The 19,154-nt window shown below is 49.9% G+C and overlaps 1 protein-coding gene across 1 annotated transcript in view; it reads right to left on the bottom strand.

Annotated features, from left to right (window-relative positions):
- Positions 1–19,154, bottom strand: part of KCNH4 (potassium voltage-gated channel subfamily H member 4) — a 976,843-nt gene that overhangs the window by 26,603 nt on the left and 931,086 nt on the right. Inside the window, exon 15 of the mRNA XM_069634470.1 lies at positions 851–927. Within this exon, the coding sequence (XP_069490571.1) occupies positions 851–927 (77 nt within the window). The remainder of the gene's footprint in view (positions 1–850; positions 928–19,154) is intronic.

Genomic DNA, 19,154 nt, shown 5'->3' with positions numbered 1-19,154 from the left:
CTGACATCATATGCCCAAATTCACCATTTTCCAGCTTTTGCCATCTAATGGCCAGGGAGTACCACTATGAGAGTAGCCAACAAAAAGCCTATCAAATGCCTATACAAAAGCCAGAAATGTTGCAATTGCCAATGCTTGTTACAATATATTTGGGTGTACAGACTCCCTGCACAGGGAAGCAAGGTTGTTTCCCCAGGTGCCCATGCTGACTTTTGATACGGCTGAAACTGCTCCCAGTCCAAGTGATCTTTCTGGTGAGGTAGCTACAGAAAGCTGCCAGGTGAAGCACAGGACAGGCATGACAGAGGTGGCTGAAACATGTCTAGGATTCCTTGTGCTCTGGTGCACATGGACGTGACCTAGCAGTTTGGGTGGGACTGCTTCTTTCGGGGTTGCACCAAGCCGGATTTGCACATGGTCTTTCCCCTTCTGTAATGTCATAGCAGGCTGAAATGCAAGGGTCTTGAGGGCTGCCACCAGAAAAATGCTAGTGGAATAGAGACATTCATAACCTTCCATCTATCACACATCAATTTGGGGCGACGTTGGTGGGGTTTATAGTCATAGCATCGAATGCCAAACCATTTTTTAAAAAGCGTCAGAAAAAAAGCATTGAATGCATTTTTTTTCTTTTTGCCGCCACCAACACCCATTTTTTTAACCTTTAAAAACCCAATACAATTAAAATAAACCCTTTACCTTAAAAAAAAACTGCATGAGATGCTTTGTTTTGCCGCTTTCTTTTAGATGGTAAGGCATTCGATGCTTTGGCATTCGATGCTATGACTAGATACTGGTGGTGGTGGCACCATTACCTGGTGATTAATGAACATCTGTGTGCCATGCTTACCTCCTGATTTAACCTACAGATGTTCTGCTTGATCTCTTCGGCCTCAGCTACCAATGTGGGATTAAACTGGGTGGATCCTGAAAAAGAAAGAAAAAACACAAGCGCGTAAGAGCTCCTGGAAAGAAGGTCACTTTGCAGGCTAGACAAACATGAATCGCAGCTGAGCATTTGTGACAGCGTGCAGGGCTCCCAGCACATTGCATATATCAAGCCAGGCGGCTTAAAAATAGAACGCAGGTCAAACCTCGGGGTCATCTCTCAACGGTGACTTGCTAATGAGGGTGATGCCAGATATGTTGAAAGGGTTACAGGGCACAGAAGTGGGAGGAGTCATAAAGCATGTAGAGCAGAGGTCTGCAACCTGTGGCTCTACAGATGTTGTCGACTATGACTCCCATGATCCCTCACCATTGACTATGCTGGGATGGGCCAATGGGAGTTGTAGTCCAAAATATCTGGAGAGCCAAAGTTTGCATATCGAAATGTGATACTAGCCAATGAGTCAATGACAGGGAACCGTTTTCAGGAGGATGTTGCAGGGTTTCTGGGAGAGCTTGGCAGGGCGAGGCCAATGACCTGGAAGTCTGATGCTATTGAAAAGAATGGGGGTACATTCTTTCAGGGTGAGCAATGCTGTTGAAGGCAATGGAGCTAAACCATTTTAGGAAAGTGATGCAGGTTTGCTGGGAGCATGTCCTGCTTCTGTCCATCAAGGTGAGCCATTTTGCGAGGGGGATACAACTTGGCTAGGAGGGTGAACCCATTGAAGACGAATTGAATCATTTTTGGGGGTGAAGTTGATTTGCTGGCAGGAAGCAAATCGAGTTTGCTGGGAGGGTGATCTCATTGGAGTCAATGGAGGTGAGGGCTAGGGGCGAGGATGAGGCCACTGAAGTCTATGGAGGCGGGTTGGGTGATGAAGACTATGAAAAATCAACTTCTGGGGCACCAGTGGTCCATGGATGAATATCGGTTTCTAAACCATCAATCAGCCCCACACCTCTAATACGCCAGAAGGGATCCAAACAGATTGGAATACAAGTGAATTGTAAGACTTCCTTATCCAATTTTGGTAACATGGACGGAACGCAGGCTCATCTCTGCAAGGTCATGGATTGTTGGTTCGTTGCATCACAGCGAAAACACAATTATTACCCAATGATAAAAGGGACTGTCCAGTCAAAGTTGTATACACATATCTACTTTATTATTACTACAAAAGACAGTTCTAGCACACTACAAAATACAACCCACGCTGTAAAGGAACATAGAGGACAGACAGTTTCCAAGGTGGGAAAGGGTCGTAACTGTCTCTAGGGGACTTCAGTTAAGGACCACGGGGGCAGAACCACAATGTAACTGGTGCTGAAGAAGTTTTTGGTGCTCAACAGCGTTGAGGCGATTCCAGGACGCTTTGCAGCCCTTGAGACAGAGTTAGTGGTGGGAGACAGCTGTAGGTACCAGGCAGCAGGAAGTTCGGCAAGCGTGACCAGACAGACATCAGCAGGCTGTCCGGCACGGCGACACAGGACCAAGAGTCGTGGTCTCTGTGCTTGTTGACGGATCTGGAATGCTGTTCGAGGTGTCTCAGATGGCTCTGGTGACTGCGGCATGACAACAGTCAGCGGTGCAGCCAGACGCAGTTCGAGGACTCCACTATCTCGAAAATGCCCTCAAAAGATGGACGCTGGATGAGGCTTGTGTGGTTCTCCTCCTAGCTTGTTCGCAGGGCTCGTATCCTCCTTTCAAGGTGGACGGGCCAAAGCTCAGGAGAGTGATTGCAGGCAACAGCCTTGTCCTTTGTCCAGAGACTCTCTGGCACTTCCCACCTAGGAAGCTTGCTGGCAGAACCTAGCAGGGCATGCTGTGTGCTGGCTGGGTACCGGTTCTGGAGCTGCTGGACGGGTCCTCTGAGTCCGGTATCTCCCTCTGTTCCCTGTGACATGTTTAGGGGAGGGATCCTGCCTCCCTCCTGGAACTCCTGGCCTTCTTTCACTGGCAAAAGATGTAAGGTAGACTGTACCTTCTACCTGAGTCCAAACGAGTCCTTCTTACTTCTTTCAAAGTCTTCAAATGATATGCTAAGTGAGAAGTTCAGCCCAGTTTTAAAGCCACATGGGCCCCAGTGATTCGTGCAGGCTAAGCCTACCTTAACAAACCAATCCTGGGTCCCCACTAACAATCTTCTGTTATGCATGAGGTTAGGACCAGAGTGCTCTGTGAGTGTCCTGGGAGGATAGCTCAGCGGCAACGTACGTGACTTAGAAGCAAGACGACACGAAGCAACACAGGTTCGATCCCCGGGTCCGCGCTTAGAAATCTCTGGGTGTTTAAGCACGTTATAAATACGCAGCTAAAACAACAACAAAAAAAAAACAATTACGCAACTTAAAAAAACAAACAATTCCTGTAACAGTGCCTCGTGCCCGAGGGCTGTGTGAGCGCTTTAAAAATGCAAATATAAATAAATAAAAACAGGACCGACAAGGGGTGACAACATATCCTAAGTCCCACCCATCTTCCTGTCGGTTGTAGATCAAAGTGTCTCTCAGGCTAACCGAGTTCTCTGTAACCCTTGATTAAAGCGCAAGTTTCCCTTGAAGTATGTGGCGAGAGTAGACTTCTTGTCTCCCCCAAATCACTTACTTTTCCCCTCTGAAAGGGGTCTGCTCTGCAGGGACACCTGCGGTAACTGCTGGACCCACAGAGGCCATTCACTGCCTTTCATACAGAGATATGGTAACTATACCAAATGGGTGTTTTTCCCGCATTCCAGTTGTCTATTCCAGCAACCAAGCCTCTCAGGCTTGCCTCAATTATCTTGTTAGTATGTACTGCCACCAACCAGAGTAGACAAAAGGAATGCAGACCCATTGAGCCTTTGATATTCACATTAGACTGCTCATGGCTGGAGGAAGGTGTGCCTTCTCCCTTCTTGGAATGCTTTGATGTACCCATGGCTGTCACATTCCAGCTGAATATGACAGGGGAAGACAGGTCCTGTCGGATGTGTCTTCCCAGAGTACACTTGACTATGTGCTTTGTGCGGGAAACAGATGAAATGGGTGCGGAATGGCTGCACACATTTCTCAGAGGCTGATCTCCCATCATTAATTTTCATTATTAAAAAATTAAAAAAGCCTAGCTGAGCGTACTCTCCAGCTCCACGTGCGGATGGTCGCATTTCTCACAAAGACGCTGCAATTATGGTTATGGAAAGCTAAAACCTGTGGTTATGGTAACATGATTAACACAGCTATGCGCAGGCCTCAGGAATTCTCACATCCCTTGGCCCCAATCATACACTGTAACACCATTTGTGGCACAACCTAAAGATGGAAGTCCTCTGCAATCACAGGTGTTGCTAGAGTGGGTACCAGGTGGAAAGGCCTTTGCACTACCATTAATCCTTTCTGCCTAATAGAGCTGGCACAGCTCGCTGCTAAAACCACGGAAGTGGGAGCAGGCCTCCCTTTGGACATGTGTCACATTAAACTCTGTGCCCAGTAGGAGCTCTCTGACCCCTTCCTTTTGCCAATTTACTTAATTATCTTTACTGAGATCTGAAAAACAGCCTATGTTACCAGTGTCATAAACTTCTTGTGGAAGATGTCTGGGGAGTCAAGTGATTTTAACGTGGACTTTCTTATATTTGACATTGTATTATAAATGTTTAATTTATTTATATTTGGTTTTTTAGCTCAATTTTATTTATGATTTTCAAGTAACAGAATGCATTTACGAATTAAAAACATTGCTGAAACGTAAGTGGCAATTGGATTGAATAAGGAGGGTTGGGGAATGAAATAAAAAGGGGGTCCATAGGGAAAACATGGAGATGTAATGCCTACTCGTGATAGACTTAAATGAAACAGATGCAGAGTCAAATCACATCAGAGGTGAGTCCCGATGGATGAGTGGGCCGCTACTCTTGGCTTAAGGTATGTCCCTGAGGTTGGTGCCCGGATTACGCTCATTGCCCTGTTGGGATGTTCCCCTCCCCCCTGCTCTGATGTGGCAAATTTTAACTAACCTAATATATAAGCATTTACAATGAAGATAAGTGGCAATGAGTGTTGGGTTTGGGTGGGGCATCTTGTGTGTCCCTGCAGTATGTGACCCATGGAAGCTCTAGAAAATTTCGGTAGCAAGTTGTTCAAGGTGGCTCTAATGTTTTCTGAGGCAGAGCTCTTTGACCACCACAAATTAAGAATAAGCCCAACTGGGGGTTTCCACGACTGTGCGAGGGTCAGTCGGCCTCTATCAACTGTTGCGTGGTGAGGAAGGTCCATCTGGGGCTTTCAACGGGTGTGTGAGGGTCAGTCGGCCTCTATTTATTTATTTACTATTTATATAGCGCTTCAACATAGGTGAAGTGCTTCAAAGCACTCCAAGGTGGGAAGGGAACAAGGGAACACAGTAATCATTCTTAGGCCTTGAAGATTCCGAATGATGTAAACAGAAAAACTAGCATACTAGGTCTGACGGCATTTCTCCTAGTGCAAGTGCATGAAGTGTTACAGTTGTGGCCAAGGTCGGGAGGGGGAGACGAGAGACAGTGGGGGGGACAGGACAGACAATTAACTGGTAATAGTACATTTAGGTAATGCATATGTACATAGAGGTGCAGGGATAGGGGCGCGTGGGGCAAACAAAACGAGTCCGGTCTAGCAGGGCCCTGGGTTAAGTGCAGAGAGGTTGCCCCTCTTATGGAGCGTAAACTGAAAGTGCAGCAATGCTGAACAAAGTGCAGCGGCCTGGAGGCAAGTGCAAAAGGCTGGTGTGGGAGCCTGGGACCTGTAGGCTCTGGAGGTGAACCAGGAAACCAGTCAGCAAAAACTGAACAGAGTTAGGAGGGTGAAGAAAAAGAAGGGAGGTTAGCAAGGAAGAGGGTGAGAGGAGGAAGAGAAAAGGAAGGACTTGAGGAGTTCCTGGAACTTAAGGTGTTCCGGCTCAAGATAGAGAGAGGCAGGGAGGCTGTTCCAGAGAGAGGCGCTGGAAGAGCATAAAGATCTACCCCCAAATCTCTGTTTGTGAAAGTGGCTCACCCGCAGAGAGTTGGAGGAGGATGAGCAGAGGACTCTAGAGGGAGAGTATTTTGGAAGAGAGCATTGTAGATAGTGCAGCACCCAGCCCCAGAAAGCCATGCGGACAATGCATATGGTCTTAAACTTGATCCTTGCAGCCACTGGGAGCCAGTAGAGTAATTTCAGGGCTGGAGATATTGGGTCCCTGGGTTTGATGCCAAGGATAAGTCTTGCGGTCTTATTCTGGGTGAGTTGAAGAGCGCGAACAGTAGAGTTAGGCAGATTGAGAAAGAGGCTGTTGCAGTAGTCCAGCCTAGAGAGAACTATGGCTCTGAAGACAGTGAGCTTCTCGGGGAAGGTGAGAAAAGGGAGAATACCTCTGAGGAGGTGCAGCTGGGTCTTCTTATCAAGGTCTGTGATGTGTGGAGAGGAGAGATTGGAGTCGAAGATGACCACAAGGTGTTTTGCCTCACAAGAGGGTCAGGGCACAGTGCCTAAGGAGGGCACCAGAGTGAGAGAGGAAAGGCAGGAGCAGGGGTCCCAATGAGAAGGATCTCAGTGTTACTGGCATTAAGGCACAGATCGTTAGAGGCGCACATGCCTAAATTGCAGATAGAGTGTCAGGGATGAGCGAGGAGGAGGTCGAGGGAAGCCTGAAGGAGATCTGTGTGTCATCTGCATAACACTGAAAGTTAGAGGAAAATGTAGAGAGCAGGAGGGCCAAAGGGGCCAGATAGATAGACATTGAAGAGCCAGGGGGAGAGGATAGCCAGGGAGAGAGGATAGAGCCCTGGGGAACACCACATGTGGAGAGAGAGGTGGTGGAGAGAAAGGACCCAAGCTGAACCTGGGAAGGTGGGTCCAGGAGGAAGGAGGTCAGCCATGCCAGAGCCTGATTCTTGATGCCCAGGGTCTTGCAGAGACGAGTAATCAGAATGTTGTGGTTGACTGTGTCAAATGCAGAGGAAAAGTCGCGGAGAATGAGGACAGAGGGAGAGCTAGAGTCAAGATTAGAGAGCAGATCTTCACGGGTGCTCAGAAGTGCAGTTTCCATGCCTCTGGCTGCTCTGAAGCCAGACTGATGGTCACAGAGAGAACCAACAGATTCAGTGTGGAGGGTTAGCTGGGAGACAGACAACTTCTCCAGGAGTTTGCCCAGGAAAGGATTAATAGGGATCGGCCGATAGTTTTCAGAATGGAGGGGTCGGCAGAAGGCTTTTTTAGTAGGTGGTGCACACGGGAGTGCTTGAGAAGAGAGAGAAAAGGTCCAGTGGCGAAGGAGTGGTTCCAGAAATTGCACAAGGCTGGCGTGAGAGAAGCAATGTTGTCCTTAATGGTTCTGGAGAAGTAGGGGGTCACCTGTTTGGATGGGACTTTCATAGACCGGACTTGTCTAAAAACATCATCAGGTTTTAAAGGAGAGACGGAGTAGTAAAGGAGAGGAGGCTGGTGGCCAAGGAGGGCCTGAGAGAGGGAGAGAGAAGAGAAGAAGAGGGGAGTACCAACAGGATGTCCTGGGTTTTAGTGGTGAAATGGTGAAATGAGAAGCCAGAGCCGTGCAGAGGGCCTGGGAAGGAGTAGAAGTAGATACTGCAGTAAGATTGGCCAGCTCCTTCCAGAATTTCAACAGTTCACCCGTGTTGTTAGAGACCACAGAGATGCAGGTTGAATATGGACCCTCTTCTTGGAGAAGATAGAGAGTCTGTATTGCCTTTGGAGCAGGCGGAAAGCCAGTTTGTCAGAGGGTGCACCCAAAGCTCCCCACTTCTGTTCAGCTACTCTGCATTTGCACTTCAGAGCGGCCAGATCAGAGTCATACTAAGAGTTGTTCTTGGTGGCAGGCTTCAGGCGGATCCTCATGGCCTTGGCAAGGATATCCAGAGTGTCAAAGATGGAAAGGTGAAGATTACAAAGGGCTGTGTCAGGATGGGAATCAGTTACAGGAGTAGGTGGGGGAGAGAAAGTGGGGCAAAGGTGGCCACTTACACTTGCTTTATAGGTCGAATAATCGCAAAGAAAGGTTGCAGTTCTGGGTGGGACTTTGCCAAGGGGACAGGAAACTTCAAGTGAGAAAAAAGAAGAAAGTGGTCTCTCCTCCGAGAGGAGTAGTGAGCATATTAGATAGGGGGATGTCTGAATAGATGAGAACATCCAAAGTGTGTCCGGCAGAGTGAGTCGGACCTGAGGGTAGAATGGCGAGGGAAAGAGAGTTGCATAGGTTTGCGAAAAGGCTCAGAGGAGTCTGGGGAGGCCAGGTGGATGTTGAGATCTCCAAGGAGGAGAAGATGGGAGGTAGAAGAAAGGAGGGAGAAAGTGAGGTCAGGCCATTCAGAGAGGAAGAGGATGACCTGGCCAAGTGGCCTGTAGATAGTGGCCAAGGTCAGAGAGAGGCCAGGAGAGATAGAGAGCCTGCAGACCAGGCGTTCAAAGGAGGAATAGGTCTGAGTGGGGATGATGGAAGCAGGCATCCACTCAGGAAAGATCAGGGCCACTCCGCCTCTGGGCCTAATGGGCCTGGACTCGGAGAGGATCTTGTAGCCCTCAGGGAGGAGTGTGTCAAAACCTGTGACAGAGTTGGCTTTGAACCATGTGTCGGTAAGAGAGAGAAGGAGGTAGCAGATGTCAGAGGGGTGTTTGACAGCAAAGCAAGAGCAGAGAGTAGCCACATGGAGCAAGCTGCCACTTTTTAAAGACTTCTGGGGAGTACAGGGGAGAGGAGTACCCATCAGAAGTGGCAGAGGAGCCGGAGAGGTGGAAGGAGGAGGCGGCAGAGAAGCCAGAGAGGTAGTGGATGGCAAGGGAGCCAGGGAGGTGGAAGAGGGAGGTGGAACGGGAGCCAAGGGAGAGGAAGCCGGCAAGGGAGCCAGAGCGGAGGTAGATGGCAAGGAAGCCAGAGAGGTGAAGGATGGATGTGGCTGGGGGGCCAGAGAGGTAATAAATGGCATAGGAGCCAGAGCAATAGAAGAAGGAGGTGGCAGAGGAGACAGAGAAGTGGTAGAAGGAATAGCAGGAGAAGGAAGGAAGTTGATGAGGTGAGGGAGGCACCTATTGAATAGTAGGAGATTGGGCTGAGGGCCCTGGACTGTGACAGTGCAATTTAGATATTATTGAAGACTCTGAAGGACAGGAAGGAGGCCAAGAGGACCTCCCACCTGGTGCCACCCTTAATGGGGGAAGAGGAGGAGGGAGAGAGAAGTGAGTGGAAGGGTTGATAGGATGGGAGAAGGAATGACAAAGAGGATGTCGGTGATAGTCTGTCTGGAGGATGCACTGAAATCGGTGTCATCAGTGGGAAGGTCTGGATTGGAGACCAGGGGGTCCTTCTTGAGCTCTTCCTTCCAGTCTTAGTGAGAAGAGTAGGATAGGAGATAGAAAAGTAGTTAGAGATGATGGGGAAATTGAGAGCACCATAGTGGGTATAATAGAGGGAAGAGAAAGGGCAGGCATGAGGAGGAGAAAGGAGAGAAACACTGCACAGAGCTACGCCACACAGGGTGCATCAGGTGGGATTGGGAAAGAAAGGCGGGATAAACACAGGGGACAACGGGCAACAACAGAGCTCAGACGGAAGCAAGTAAACAAGGGCAGCACAGGCAGTGAGTGGAACAGCAGTGGGAGCCGATCAGGCTCAGCTCAGCATAAGACAAAAAGGCCTGGAGGGCAACAGTAGTGATCACAGAGAAGCGGGAACCTAGAGAAGAGGAGAAAGGCCTAGGTGACACAGCAAGCCATGTGCAAGCACAACCAGCAACACTCCACTAGAGGAGAAATGCAAAGAATTCAGGAGAAATGCAGAGAACAATGATCGAGGCCAATACAATCAACCTAGCACGAGAATAATGCAGGGGAATACAGAGAAACAGTGATGGAGGCCAAAAAATTCACCTAGAAGGGAAAAAATTCAGAAGATGCAAGAGAAATGCAGAGATACAGTTGCAGAGATACAGAAACAAAGTACGGCTGCCTGGGAAAGGGACAGCCTAATGGTTGCATAGAGATAGTGCAGGGTGAGAATCGCATTGAAATGAAGTAAGTGCGAGTTAGGGCAGTTTAGTAGGATGCAGTAATGGCTGCGCCCTACTCCCACGCCTGTTTTATCTTGCAGTCGCTGCTGGTTGACGGCTGCGCTGCATGCTTGCACTCTGCGTTCTAACCCCTTTGTCATCAAACACCTGCGTTGCACAACACTGCAGTCTTGTCCTGCGAGGGCTTTGCCGCAGAGGGTCCAATCCTTGGATCTTAAGGGATCAGATGCGTAGAACGTAGCGCAACATGTTACGTATCGACAGACAGCATCTCCTGGGGTCTTGTCCTGGCAGAAATAAGCCTATTTCAAATGAGCAATCCACCAGGTTTACACCGGTTTTTCGATGGCAGAAACCTAACAGAAAATCTGTCGCTCTACATGCATTGCAATGAGAATGGGCAGATTTTCTGCCTGCTTTCCACTGGTGGAAAACTGGTGTAAAGCTGGTGGAGTGTTAACTTTAAATAGGCTTCTTTCCACCAGTGGAAAACTGGAGGATTTTGGCATGCACCAAACTCTAAGTGAGGCCCCATGTGGGGATAGGTCACTGGTGAAAATGAGGCCCATGCTATCTTCATCATATGATAGTAGTGGGGCTTTAAGTGGGCTGTGACCTTCCGACTCCAGACACAGTGCACAATTAAAGTTACAAAAATCCTTCCAAGAGGAATTCTTGCCGTTTCAATTCTTCAAGTAGTTGTAGTTCAAGGTAGCATCCTGTCCATGTTGCAAACTCTAGTGTGGGACCTGCAAACACAAGTTCCCGACATTTCTCCTCCACTGGACTAGCCTCCACTCTCACCCCGCCACCATCATTCCCTTACTCCATCGGCACCTCAACCTCCAGAGCCTCTGTCAGACTGTGACTCTTATGAGGATCCTCCTCTGGACACTGCCTCAGCTCACTCTTTGTCCCTGGATGACTTTGATGATTTAGTACCCACAGATAGCGAACCAGAGGAGCTTCCAATCAGGGACCCTGCTCCTGATAAAATGGGGACATTTCACGCCATCATGTCCAAGGCAGCTAATTTTATTTTGTAATGTTTTTATTGGCATTTAACATTTACAGTTATATTACGGACCATTACACTCCTGGTTTGTATCAATCCTGAATTGCATATCACTTATGCCATATTAGTTATGAGTAAGATTGACCAGTGAACGGAACAAACAAGAGGGAAAAAAGGGAAAAGAAACAAAAGAAGTAAAAGTGATAACAGTGACTGTCTCTTGGTCTCCGAGTTATTGTGGACTTTGCTTGTGGAGGTGAACCCCGGTCTCTATTCCGTTGGGCTCTGAATGGTCTTTGAGGTACGCGGAGGGGGGGTGGCTTGTGCAGGATCGATGCGACAGTGTACAAATTTGGCCATTGCAACATTTGTGGGTGGTTGATTCAGGGAGGTTTATAGGTCGGCGAGAAGATCATGTCTCTCAGAAGGATCTTCCAGGCCTCAAGTGTGGAGCTCGAGTCTTCTCCTCCCCGATTGCTTCCCTCCTCCCATGCTCCAGTTTCTGCTATCGTCCATCTTTCCATCTCCCTAATCCAAGGTTCGTACCTGGGGCCTGCTGGGGATTTCCAGGCCATTGCGATCGTTCTTTTTATCAGCACACATGCTATGTCCATTAGTTTCATCAAGTGCTTGATCTTGCTTAGCCTCGGGTAGGTGCCTAAGAGGCATTCTTTCGGTGTCCATTCATATGTCTCCAGGCCAGCTTTCCTACACGTCTGTTCAGCAGCGAACCATAGTTTCTGAGATTTAGGGCAGGTCCAAAACATGTGGATCATGTCAGCGTGGTCAGAGGGGCACCATGGGCACATCGGGCTGACTTTGTCATTGAAGGCGGATATTCTATGTGGGGTCATGTAGGTCCTATATAAGACATTGAGCTGTATTAGCCTGAACCTGGCGTTCCTGGATATCTCCTTCGGGTATGCTAGGGCTCTAGACCATTCTCCCTCCGTGATTTCGGTCCCCAGGTCAGATTCCCATTTCTCTTTCAAGCGTGTACTTCTTGGGTTCGATCGGTCGTTTATTTGGGTATATAGTCTTGATGTTGGTTTCCAACCGTCGCTGACTCCGTGCATCTCTTGGATCAGGGCGTGTGTTTCGGGTTCCTCAGGCCACACATTCCATTTCTTCTTGGCGATAAATTTAACCTTTTGGTACCATAGGTAGTGGCACGGGGCGAGCCCATCGTTTCCCTGTAGTGATTCAAAGTCTCTGAATTGCCCTTCGTCGAACATGTCCCCCCACGTGTAGACACCACAGTTCTCCCATCTTCTCATTATTGATAGGTCATCGGGGGCTACACATACGTCAGCAAGAATGGGAATCTCGGGTGAGTATGGGTGCTTCAAACCCAGCATAGATCTAGTCCTTTTCCACACCTGTCGACCCACCTGCACTATTATGGGCGGGTCAGGGGGCCCTATTTTGTTGTTCCATATTAGCTCTTTAGGATGCAGGGGTGAGGTCAGCTGGCAGAGAAGGTTCGTCTCAGCCGAGGGCTCATCGCTCAGCCATTTGGCGACATGTGTTAGTTGTGCCGCCAGATAATATCCCTGGAAATCGGGTAGTTGGATTCCTCCAGCGGAGTAGGGAAGTGTGAGGATGTTCAGAGTAATCCTGTGCCTGGTTCGTCCCCAAAGAAAGTCTCGAATCAGGGATTCTAGCTTCCTGAAGAAGGATGGAGGAATGTAGTATATTATGTTGATGAAGTAATAAAGGAATCTGGGTAAAATTATCATTTTAGATATTGCAGCTCTGCCCATCATTGATAGCGGTAGTTTTGACCAGAATTTGATGGAGTTCCGTACCCCCGATAATGCGGCTTCAGTGTTGCATTCGTGAGTGGAGATTGGTGTATGCTTTATGGTGATGCCTAGATAGCGGAAGGACTCAGATTGCCACTGAATCCCAATCTCAGGTAGCTCCTCTGTACTCTTTCTCCTAAGGCCAGCCAAAGGGAAGGCGGATGATTTCTGTCGACTGAACTTTATGCCTGAGTATCTCGAAAAATTATCTAGGATGTCTAGGGCTATCGGGGCATTCATCAGGGGGTCTCGAAGGTATAGAAGAACATCGTCTGCGTACAAGGAAATGATGTTGTCCGTACCGCCAATACTTATGCCCGCATCGAACAGCTGTTTCCTGAAATAAATTGCCACTGGTTCAAGGCCTAGTATATATAGCATTGGCGAGAGCGGGCATCCTTGTCTGGTTCCCCTCTGAATAGCCCAGGCTCCCGACACCAAGCCCCCTGTCTTGACTCTTGCCACTGGGTTACTGTAAAGAACCTTGACCCATCGGATGAAGTATTCACCCAGTCCAAACTCTCTCAGGGTTTCGGTTAGCCACTCCCAGTAGATCGAGTCGAAGGCCTTGATGGCATCGAGCGAGAGGACTGCCAGGTCTTCTTTGCACTCCTCTGTCTGTGCCATTATGTGCTGAAGCCTTCTCAAATTGGCTGTAGTGTTGCGTCCAGGGACAAAACCACACTGGTCCACATGTACCAGGGAACCTATAACCTTTGAGAGCCTCTTAGCGAGTATGGTCGTAAGAATTTTGCTATCATAATTTAGGAGCGCAAGTGGGCGATATGAGTCACATTTTTCAGGTGGTTTTCCTGGCTTGAGCATCGGTACTATGAGGGTCTCTCTCATGGTGCCTGGCAGCGTGCCTGTCTCGAATGCCTCCGCGTAGACTTCGTGTAGTATGGGAGAGAGAATCTTTTCGTATGTCTTGTAGAACTCGGGGGTAAGGCCATCGGTTCCAGGGGTCTTGCTTGTGGAGAGGGACCTAATCGCGTCGGTGATGTCTTCGATCGTAATGACCTCTCCCAGCATATTTCTTTGCTCAGGGGCCAGTTTAGGTAGGTCTACTTCTTCGAGGGTGTCTCTTATGTCTGACTCGGGTATAAGGTCGCTGTGAGCATATAATTCCGCATAGAAGTCAGTGAAGGCCTTGTTTATTGCTTGTTGTGTTTTGTGGCTTGTGCCGTTACCGTCTCTGATCTCTGTAAGGGCCTGCTTCGGATGTTCCTTCCGGCACAACCAGGCTAGTATCCTGCCTGGTTTATCCGCCTCTTTATGGGCTTTCATGGTGCGGGTAGAGAAGTCAAACTTCGAGAGCCTTTCCCATGCTGTTCTGCATTCCTCCCTAATTTCTCTCAACTTGCTCTCTGTCTCAATTGTGGGGGGGGAGTTGCTTTCGAGGTGCTTGATCTTTTCCTCCTTGGCCTCCAGTTCCCTCCTCAATTGTTTCCTGATTCCACCCGCCTCAGCAATCACCTCTCCCCTCGTCACCACCTTCATTGCCTCCCAGAGAGTACTCCATTTTACTACTGATCCCTTATTGATCTCTATATACTCCTCTAGTTTCTCAGCCAGGTGGTCCTTAAATGCAGGGTCAGATAGTGTCTCCACTGGCATACGCCACGTTGGGATAGGAGGTAGGGGGGGTCGCAGGCTGAATTGCACTAATAGTGGGGAGTGATCTGAGATTGATCTGCCCAGGTACTCTGCGGACTCGACCTGGGGGGTCAGTTCGTCGTTTATGAAGAGGTAGTCTATCCTGGTGTGCAGGTTATGGGGGGCAAAGTAGAATGAATATGATCTGTCTGTGGGGTGAAGGTCTCGCCAGGTATCCACCATGTGCAGGTCTTCAATTGTTCTGTGGAGGGCCAGAGCAGGGAGATTATTGTTTGAGCGTGGTGTGGTGGATCTATCCAATTCCACATTAATGACGCAGTTGAAGTCGCCTCCCCACAGGAGGCTATGGTCTCTGTGGAGCACGAGTTTAGCGCACAACTTCTTGAGGAAAGAGGGTATTCCATGCTGGGGGAAGTACGAGTTTACTATGCATATACGGGTGCCCTCCAGCATGCCCCACAGCAGCAAGTACCTGCCTTCGGTATCCTGCTCCACCCCCAGCTGTTGAAATGGTGTGTCTGGGCTCACCCACGTATACACACCTCTTGCATATTTCGAGTATGATGATCCGTAGCCTTGGCCCCCCCAGTAGTTTGGTAACTTATTTGCAGAGTCGGCCGAGAGGTGTGTTTCTTGTAGGAGTGTGATTGATACTTTCTTCCTCTTTAGATAGGAGTGTATTCGATTTCTCCTAAGGTAGGACCCCAGCCCCCTGACGTTCCATGTGATTACTCTAAGTTTTGGTGCCATTGTTTGGTTGTGTTAATTGTTGAGGAGGGGTTTACGACCACTTTGGGATTTTTCCGCTTGTTATTGTGAGCCATGATCTGTCCAGAATGAGTGGAGTGATTAGCTCCTGTGGTGAGGTTTGGGTTCGGTTCCATTTGGGCGGATGTTCTCGGAGTAAGGACAGTCAGAACGATGATAACTTGTGTGAAACAATTAAAACTTGTGCACCCAGCGACTGACACAACGGTGGAGTGCTCAGGTGCTCCCACGCTGCCTGTCCCAATCCGGGTGTCTGGCGCGGGTAGGTGTGTGCTGGCAACTGGCCTGCACTGGTTTTTCGTGGGGTCGAGGTCTTCGTCCATGCGTGGGAGAACGGGCGAGCCCCGCAGTCTTTTAGCAACTCACATAGTAGTTTTGCTTCTTGAGATTAGAGTTCCCTGCCCTCTCAGGCTGCTGTAGAAGGGTACAATCATCTGTGTCGGGGCGTGCAGCCCTCATCTTTAGGTACCTTCGTTAAGTTTCCCGTGTGGGGATTCCATAGGGATATCAGCCAGGTTATTGTGCTCCATCCACATGTTAGCCGCAGCTGGAGTCTCGAGAAATATTGATTTTCCTTTGTAGATTACCTTCAACCTGGAGGGATATAGGAGCATATATTTTAGGTCTAGTTTCCTCAGCCTGGCCTTAACCGGGACAAAGGAGTTCCTCGCTCTCTGGACCGCCTGGGTATAATCGGGGTATATCGTGATTCTCGAGTTGCCTCGTATTATCTCTCCTCCCTCCCTTGAAAACTTCAGGATCACCTCCCGGTCTCGGAAATTGAGGACCTTCGCTATGATGGGGCGAGGGTAGGAGCCTGGGGGTGGTTTCTTCTGGAGCGATCTGTGTGCTCTCTCTATGGAGAAGCCCTGCGAGAGGTTCTCCGCTCCGATCTCTTGTTGGATTAAGGATTCCACGAAGGTCGTCGGGTCAGCAGTCTCTGTCCCCTCCGGTATGCCCAGTATCCTAATGTTGCTGCGTCTAGCGCGACCCTCCGCTTCCTCGGACCTCGCCTCCAGCAGGGTCACCTTATGTTTAAGTTCTGCTAGTTCTGATTTCATGGCTGCCGATTCAGTCGCCATATCCTCTTGATGGGACTCCACAACGGTGACACGTTCAGCTAGGTTGCGAGCGTCTTGCCTTATCAGCTGGATGTCAGCTTTTACTTCCCCTATCTTTGTGTCTATAAATGATTTTAGGGCCTCAATCGCCCCTAGCAGCTGGTCATGCTTGGTGTCCGGGTTGTCTCGTGTTGCTGAGTTATCTGTTGGGGTCTGGGCGATGGGGTGAGATTTCGCCGTGACAAAAGGATCTAGGGTGGCATTTTTGGTTTTGTTTCTTGCTGCCGCCATGATGAGCTGTTTCAGTTCTGGTTGGGAGCGCAAGGGGATTCCCGTCGGGGCAGGCGGCCTCTCTGCCTGGTTTAATTTCGGCGGGACATAGAGGTTCGGGGATATTAGGCCCCGTGTGGGTCGAGATCCGGGCGCGCCGCGGGTGTGAGCGCCCTGCCTTTAGTAGGACAGGAGAGGACAAAAGAGGTCCGGGTCCTACCGGGAGATAGCGTTGCCCAATGAGGTTAGCTAGGGAGAGTGCAGGAGTCGGGGGTTCGGTGGGAGCCGCCTGGGGTGGGCAGGCAAGGTCCCACAACCCCGTGAGAAAGTCGCCAGGCCCGGAACACTGGGAACGGCCCGACCCGGGAAGGCCTCACCTGTGATCGTAGTTTGAGTGGGTCTGGAACCAGTTCGAGGAGTGTAGGTCTGCGTTGGTGGGGGGGTCCGCTCCCCGGAGAATAGGCGGTCCGAGTCAGGAATGCAGTAGGTGGTGAAAGTCCAGTAGTTCCGACTCGGTGACCCCCTCCACAGTCGCGCTCCGGCTTTGTTGGCGGTGTGTCGATGGATCGATGGGGTCTTGTAGTGGTCCTCGCCCCGGGACGGTAGGGGGCAGTGATAGAGGCGCCTGGAGGGCTGGGATCTGGCCCCCGCAGGGTGTGCGCTCCCTGTCCCGCTCCGGGGTTGCTCCGAGATCGTCAAATCATCATGGCCGCCATCTTGGAAGTCTCTTATGGGAGAGAGGGGGAGCCCGACCGGAGCGTCTCAGCGGGCCCCGGCTCTCCGTTTTTTGTCAGGGCAAGAAGTCGGGTGCAGCCAATCGCCTGATTTACGGCTGCACCAGAGGCTAGGCGCCGCAGAGGAGCCGCAACGCTCGAAACGGGAAGCGATCTCGCGCCTCGGCCAGATCCCGTGCACCTCTCTCAGGGGGTAGGGGGAGGCCGGGGCGAAGCGTCGGAGAAGCTCCCTGACCTCCGATTTCTGTCGGAACAAGTCGTAGGGTGCAGCTAATCGCCTGATGTACAGCTGCACCGAAGGATGGTCTGATTTGTTGGGTTTTCGGTACCCAGAACAGGATCGGACTGCGCGGCTCGGCCGGAGCTCACGGGAACCGCGTCCTCACACCATGGACATCAGGCCACGCTCCATGTCCAAGGCAGCTAAAATGTTTTATCCCCTCCCCCCAGAACAGCGGAAGGGGGTTTCCTCTATCAACGATGGGAACAGGCCTGTAAGACCGTCATATTTATTCCGTTCTAGACTTCATGCATGAAGATGGCTTACTTACTATTAAGAATCTGTTCACAGTATCTTCTAAAAAAGGACTGTTATGACAAAAAATCTAGTGCACCAGACAATGCCCCAAGTGTTCCAGCATGCAACCCAGTCCTGATTCCGTTGTTTCTGCTGCTGCTCAGAACAGATCTGCCAATGCCTCCTCTCCATGCGCTGTGCCCCCCATGGCTTTGGCAAATGAATAATTGCAACTGTGGCCACTACCATCAATGCTGCTAATTCCCTCACCATTGTATCCAGGTATGATCTGGGATTATGGTACAAACTGGGCCCCATCCTCGATTTCCTGCCTGACAATAAATAGGCGGAAGCCATCGCACTACTTCATGAAGGCAAATCTGCATTAGATTGCGCCATCTCTGTGTCTGTGACAATGCCAATACTGGTTTCCATCAGATGGGCAATGGAGTCGTGCAATTCGCCAAGGGTCGCTTAAGGCCACAAACATCCGCCCAGATGTCCAGACCAAGGTGCTCGATATGCCTTTGGATGGGGAAAACCTATTTGGCAAGAACGTGAACAATCCCCTTACGGCGATTAAAATTGACACTGATACTGCCCGATTCCATGGCACTTTGCAAAAACGTCGCCTGTATCAGTCCTTTTGGACCAAACAGAGTCGCTTCTCCAGTTTGGGCCGTGATTATCGACCTGCATACCACTCCCAATCCTACAAAGTAGCAACCTATTCCTCAAGTGACCACTTCAAATATAGGTTGCAGTCACACAGGGGCAACCAACTGTACCCTGGATCCTCCCAAGCCAAGAGTCAGTCCAGCAAGCAAACCTAACTCCGAGGTAGCATGGCCCTTCCGCTTCTGGATCCCAGAGGGGGGGGTTACTCTCCTTGTTCCCCCATCAATGAAAACAAATTACCACTGACAAATGGGTGCTTTCACTAATAGCCCAGAGGCATACCCTGGAATTCCTCCATCTAACCACCCCCCTCCCCCCCACTAATCCTCCCTTTTGCAGGGTGGAAAAACTGTTTCACACGCTGAAGCAGGAAGTCCTCTAACGTCCTTCGAAAGGAGAAGAACGATGGATCCCTCGCGCCGAGTGGAACCAGGGCATTTACTCATGCTACTTTCTTGTCAAGAAGAAAATCAGGCGGTTGGAGACCCAAATGAGATCTTTGCTATCTAAGCATGTTCATTTGCTGCCAGTCCGTTCGGATGGTTACATTGCAACACATCCTCAGACAACTGGCAGATGGGGATTTCATGTTGTCCCTGGATTTGGAGGATTCATATATCCACATCTCCTTCCACCACAGGCATCGGAGGTTCCTGCGCTGCACGGTGGCAGGCTTTCATTACCAGTACAAGGACCTTTCATTTGGCCTCACCTCTGACCTGAGGGCATTCACCTCTGACCTGAGGGTATTCACAAAATGCCTGGCACTGGTGGCCACACACCTCCG

Source organism: Ambystoma mexicanum, chromosome 13, assembly GCF_040938575.1.
Source record: "Ambystoma mexicanum isolate Mex_15411 chromosome 13, UKY_AmexF1_1, whole genome shotgun sequence".
Lineage (NCBI taxonomy): Eukaryota > Metazoa > Chordata > Amphibia > Caudata > Ambystomatidae > Ambystoma > Ambystoma mexicanum.
The sequence above is the reverse complement of the archived record's forward strand: the minus strand, read 5'-3'. Positions and strand labels throughout refer to the sequence as shown.